The sequence below is a fragment of the Aphelocoma coerulescens genome, unplaced genomic scaffold (assembly GCF_041296385.1).
Source record: "Aphelocoma coerulescens isolate FSJ_1873_10779 unplaced genomic scaffold, UR_Acoe_1.0 HiC_scaffold_60, whole genome shotgun sequence".
In the NCBI taxonomy this organism is placed as follows: Eukaryota; Metazoa; Chordata; class Aves; order Passeriformes; family Corvidae; genus Aphelocoma; species Aphelocoma coerulescens.
Window position 1 is genome coordinate 1,440,700 of NW_027183949.1, and position 5,519 is coordinate 1,446,218.

General features: G+C 64.8%; 1 protein-coding gene across 1 annotated transcript; it reads right to left on the minus strand.

The window, feature by feature from the left end:
• Positions 1 to 2,706: 2,706 nt before the first annotated feature.
• Positions 2,707 to 5,232, minus strand: LOC138102065 (serine/threonine-protein kinase pim-1-like). Its single transcript, XM_068999823.1, has 5 exons — positions 4,657 to 5,232; positions 4,485 to 4,535; positions 3,892 to 4,258; positions 3,071 to 3,247; positions 2,707 to 2,813 (listed from the first exon to the last, which is right to left on the minus strand). The coding sequence occupies exons 1-5, from the start codon at positions 5,230 to 5,232 to the stop codon at positions 2,707 to 2,709; spliced, it is 1,278 nt and encodes a 425-aa protein (XP_068855924.1).
• Positions 5,233 to 5,519: the final 287 nt, after the last annotated feature.

A 5,519-nucleotide genomic window follows, 5' to 3' on the forward strand; every position in this document is an offset into this window, starting at 1 on the left:
TCTAAAGGAAGGAATGTGCAAGCAACGTGACTGACACTTTCGCTCTCCGTGTTCGTTCCGCAGCCACGGGTACAAAGACATTATGGGAACCCTTGTGCAGCCAGAGCCTTCCGTCCCTGCAGAAGGGAGCGCGGCGGGTGGGGGCGGTTGGCGGGCAGCGAGCCCCGGACAGCGGGCGAGATCCGGCTCCACACCTGCCAGGCCCTGCTAAGGCTCCATGCCGGCTCCTCTGCAACAGCAAAGACCTTCAGCCGTGTCACTGCCCAGAGGGGCAGTGCTGGCCCGGCCGCACAGCTCCTTTTCCCCACAAGTTGCAGGAGGTGAGAACGCAACACTTGCAAACACCGACTGCGAGCCACAGCGCCGGCTGCGCACCATGAACCTCAGCTCTGGGACCACTGTCTGCCCCAAGCTCCGGGGGATGCAGTGGGAGCCGGGCTGGGCTCTGCCCTGGGGCCATCCTCCAGGGACAGCTGCAAACAGGGAGCATTTAGTTGCCACCAAGAGCCCAGCCACGCGTGGAGGGGAGCCGGTGCAGGTGCGGCCTGCGCTGTTGCCTGCTGTGCTCTGGGGCTGCTGCTCCCCGCAGAGGGAACTGCACTGGCGTGCCAGAGGAGACAAAGAAGCTTCAGCTTAAGCCAAACTGAGCTGGGTGGCTGGGCTGGCAGGAGTGGGGAGGGTCAAGGGCATTCACAGAGCTCATCCTGCTGGAAGGACGAGGAAAAGGGGCAGTGGGAAGCTAACAGTGAGGAGAGCTGAGGCCTGGAGGGCAGCTCTTGAATGACACTCAGGTCTCACCGGACCTCTGAGACATTGCTGTTCTTCTGCCAGTGACAGGATGAGTCCCTAAACCTGGGGCTCGCTCCTCCTCGTGGTCAAAGGCATCAAGGAAGGCTACAGTGCGACAGAGACTGCCCTGAGCTGGCAACTCACTGGGGGAAAAGAGGGAGCACTTGTGAAGTAAAAGGCAGGCGGGGCAGAGAACTGTTCAGAGAAGGGCTGAGCTAAAGCTTGAGCAAGCTGAGAAATGCCATTTGGGGTCATCCCAGATTGATTTCATTTCACAAGTTATTGAACAAGTTTATTTTGGGGGCGGGGGGGGTGTCATGTTTTCCCCTGGAGGCGTGCACTCTGCAGGCTTGAGCTGCGTTGCCGAAATGCTCGAGCACGTCTCTGCTGCGGCTCACACCGGTTCTTCTTTGGCTTCTTCCGGCCCGGTGCTGAGCCGCAGCAGAGCCCTGGCGGAGCCCAGAGCAGCCTCAGCATCCACAGAGCCCGGCTGCAAGGAGAGAAAGCAGAAACCGCCCGTCACTTGAAGGCTGCTGTCCCCCTTGTCCCAGCCGCCCGCGGTGCCCAGGCCGTGCTGGCTGTGCTCAGAGCGGTGCCCGAAGCCGCCCGTCACTGCTGCCTTTGGCAGGAGAGCAGGATGGCAGGACACGTGCCACCGCCCGCAGCCAGCCATGGCAGATCCACCTCCTCAGCAGCTGCCCATTGGGATGCTCCTGTGCTCGCTGCCATCTCCCAAAAGCCCTTATCCCAGCCGTGCCAAGAAGACGGGGACCCACCGCACGCCACCCGCCGCCGGAAGAAAAGCTGCTCCCAAGCGATGTCCTCGGCCTTCTCCAAGGCCCCGTCCCATCCACGCTGCAGCTGGTCCCAAGCACTTCCCGATCCAGACTGGACACCACCTACAACGCTTCCTTTAAGGGAAACAAACAACAAATTAATGAAAAGGGATTACAGACAAAAAGGAGAAACAAGAAAAAAGGTAAAAAGTCTTCTCTCTGTTGGGGGCCTGAGGAAGGCCCAACCTTCCCTACATGCTGGGGAAAAACCCACCCTCGGGCGAGGGAAGCCCACGCTTTCTCCCCTCCCCCCCGCACTGACCCCCAACAGGCACAGCGAGCCCAAAGCAAACAAGCCGAGTGGAGCAGCCCAAGCCCTTCCTTTCCTGCAAAACAAAGCAGCCCGTGCACAGCTCCTGGAGTGCCACCTCTGCTCCTGCCATGGGGGCTTGTTTGTGTCGGGCTGGCTGCCCCAGCCCCAGCCCCAGGAACAGTGGGCGGTGGGGGCTGTTGGCAGGGCCAGGAGCCGACTCCCATTTCCTAAGCACCCCAGCCCATCCCGCCCGCCCTGCCGAAAAGCAGCTTGGCAGCCGGCTGAAGAATTAGTTGCATCCGCCCCAGCAAAGGGGGGAACCTTTGCTTCCCGGCCAGGCTGTGCAATGCCCAAATCTGGGAGCATCCCCCTGGCTGTGGACTCATCTGTAAATTCGCTGTGGAGCCTGGCTTTGAAGAAGGTGCCAGAATCGAAGCCCATCATCTTCAGCTTGCCGGTGGCCAGGTGGAGGAAGAGCTTGCCATCCTTGACGTCATCCTCCATGTCTCCAGCAGCAGCAGGAGTACAGCTTCTCCAGGGGCTCCTTCTTCCCTGCGGCTGAGAGCAGGCTGTCAGTGCCCCGCCCAGGGCCCCGGCTGTCAGTGAAGCAGGACAAGCAAAAGCAGCTTGCACGGCAGCCACCAGTGCTGGGAAGAGCAGCTCAGCGCCAGCACAAGGGCTGCGGGTCCCCATCTGACGACCCCTGCGCAGCAATACAGGCAGGGCAAAAAAGCCTGCGTTTCTTGGCTTCTTCTGGCCAAGGCACGTGTGGAGCTGTAACTTACCGGCTCCCTGGATCAAAGTGTGCCTGTGGCTCTCTCCCTTCTTCTATGGATGATGAATATCCTGCAGCCAAGGATCACACGACAGGTCTTCTAATGAGGGCCTGTCCAAGGAGTGCAGGGACAGACACCATCTGATCAGTTCCTTGCAGTCTGTGGGGAGAAACCAGAAAGCGCCGGTCAGTTGCAGAAGGCTCCTGTCCGCTTTGCCCCACTATTGCCATGCCCAGGCCATGCCATGGGGGCTCCGAGCTGTGCCTGAACTTTCCCATCCATTCTTTGTTTTGGAGGAGAGCAGGAGAGCGAGGCATGTGCCACCTCCTCGGCAGCTGCCAGAGCGGGATGCTCATGAGCCCGCTGCTGTCTCCCAGTACTGCTATTCCCCCCGTGCCGCAGGGATGAGCATGCACCTTGAGAGAGCCGTTCTGGGAGCGACAGCTGGCCCCAGCTGATGTTCCGGCCCTTCGGGAACGGGTGCCGCCCGCAGACCATCTGGTGCAGCACGATGCCCAGGGACCAGACGGTAGCTGCCTCGCCGTAGTACCAGCCAAAATGGGTCCATTCCGGGGGGCTGTACGCTGGTGTTCCTACGGAATAGAGAGGCACTTCATTAGCGGGATGCTGCCTGCTCCCGGAGCCTCGCCCCAGCATCCCTGGGCACGCGGGGGCTGCACCGGCGGCACACGGCATGACCCGCTGCCCTCTCGCCAGCGCCTGTGACTTGTGGACAAACTGGGGGTTGTAAAAGAAGCCACCGGTGTCACAAGAGGGCAGCGGAAGCCCTGGCAAGGCTAAAGCATTCCATGCAAAGGGAAAACCCGCTCAGTGCCGGGGGTGGGAAAACCATGCCTTCACCCTCCCTGCCTGCATTGCCCCAAAAAAACATTCTGAAGCCAAGGCAAACAAGGCGAGCTGAGCAGTCCAAGCCGGTTCTTGCCTGCACACCAAACCGGCGGGTGCACAGCTTCTGGCCCCCCCCCCTCTGCTACCCCCACCCACGGGTGTGTTTTTGTCACACTGGCTGCCCCAGCCCCAGCGCCAGTCCTGGGCAGAGTGGCTGGCGAAGGCTGCCAGCAGGGCTGGAAGATGGCCCCCCGGCCACCCGCACTCAAAAGCAACTGGGCTGAAAACTCGGTCCCATGACTGGCATCAAAAGGGAGAATCCCCGCTGCCACAGCCAGGTTGGGCCGCGAGATGCCGGCACCGGGAGCCTACCCTGGTGAGGACTCACCTGCAAAGCTGGTGTAGGCTGTGTCTTGCAGGTAGGTGCCGCAGCCAAAGTCAATCAATTTGGCCTGGCCCGTGGCCAGGTCAACCAGGATGTTCTCTGGTTTCAGGTCCCTGTGAAGGACCCCGCAGCTGGTGCAGTGCCGCACGGCCTCCAGGACCTGGCGGAACAGCTCCCGTGCCACCTCCTCTGACAGGAAGCCCCGCGCTCGAATGAAATGGAGCAGGTCCTGAGACTGCTCCGGCCGCTCCATCACCAGCACCACGTTGCTGGGGAGCTCGAGCCACTCGAGGAGCTGCACCACACCAGGGAAGCCGGTGGACACCTTGTCCAGCAGCACGACCTCGAGTGGTGCGCTGGTGCCGTTGGGCTGCGGGAGGAGCACGATGCCGTCAGTGGGGCTGATGCCGTGCCAGGGCTCGGGAAGCCCTCGCCCAGCCCGGGATGCTCTGCGCCCTCCGCTGCCCCCACGCCCGCTCTCCCCCGAGGCGTCCTGGCGCCTTCCACCCTCCCGGGCCTCGGCTCATCCCCGCCCGTCACGCCCCGCCTTCTCCCGCTGCCCACCACCCCCACCCCTACCCCCCCCGCTCACTCACCAGCTCGCCCCAATGACGGATGCGGGTCCGTGGCACCCATTTGATGGCCACCTGCAAGCCAAGGGGAGCAGCGGGCTGAGCTCGCCGCCCGCCCTGCCGAGCCCCATCCTCCTTCTCCTGCGCCCTCCTTTGCCCCCCGCCTCCTGCGCCCGCCGCCGGCCCCGCCACTCACCGGGGCGCCGTCCGAGAGCCGCGTGGCCGCGAAGACGCTGCCGAAGCCGCCGCGCCCCAGCAGCGAACCCTCCAGGTAGCGCTCCCTCAGGCCCTGCAGCGCATTCCCTGCCGGCGAGACGCGGCTGTCAGCGCTCGGCCCGGGGCCAGAAACGGCCGCCGGGCGCTCCTCAACCGCCCCGGGCCGGGTATCCCCAGATGTTGCCTCTTTCGAAGGGGACACCGGCGGCTCGGGGGCGGGGGCCGCGCTGCCGAGCGGAAGAGCTCGGACCGGGGAAGACGCCGCGGACGCGGCGGGAGCGGCCGCGCCGTCTGTCTCCTCGGCGGGTCCCGGGAGGGGCCGGGGCCGGGGCCGGGGCCGGGGCCGGGGCCGGGGCCGGGGCCGGGGCCGGGCCAGCCGGAGCCAGAGGCTAACAGTGCTGCCCAAGAGGCAGGCACTGATGCCCGCCCAGCGGCGCCACCGCCAGTAGGGCAAGAGCCGGGCGGAGGCGAGACCGCGGCGGGACGCCCGGGGGCGGGGAGGGCGCAGCCCCGCCCGGGGCCGGGGGCGGGCCGGGGGCATGGCCCGGCCTGGCATGGGGAGAGGGAGGCCGCGGAAGGGGCGGAGGGGGTGGAGCACTGAAGGGAGAGCGGGACAGGGGATGCGGGACACTGGGAGAAGGAGAGGAGGAACAGGAGAAGGAACGCAGAGGGTCTGGAGAACCGCTGCTCTTGTATTGCTCTTCTGCTGCTGCCGCTGCTGCCGCTGCTGCTGCTGCCGCCGCTGCCGCTGAAGCGCTGGGAGCGTTGGTCCGCGTGTCCGTGTGTCTGTTGCCCGGGTGTCCGTTTTTCCCCCGCGCGCCCCGCGGCCGAGCCCCGCGCGCC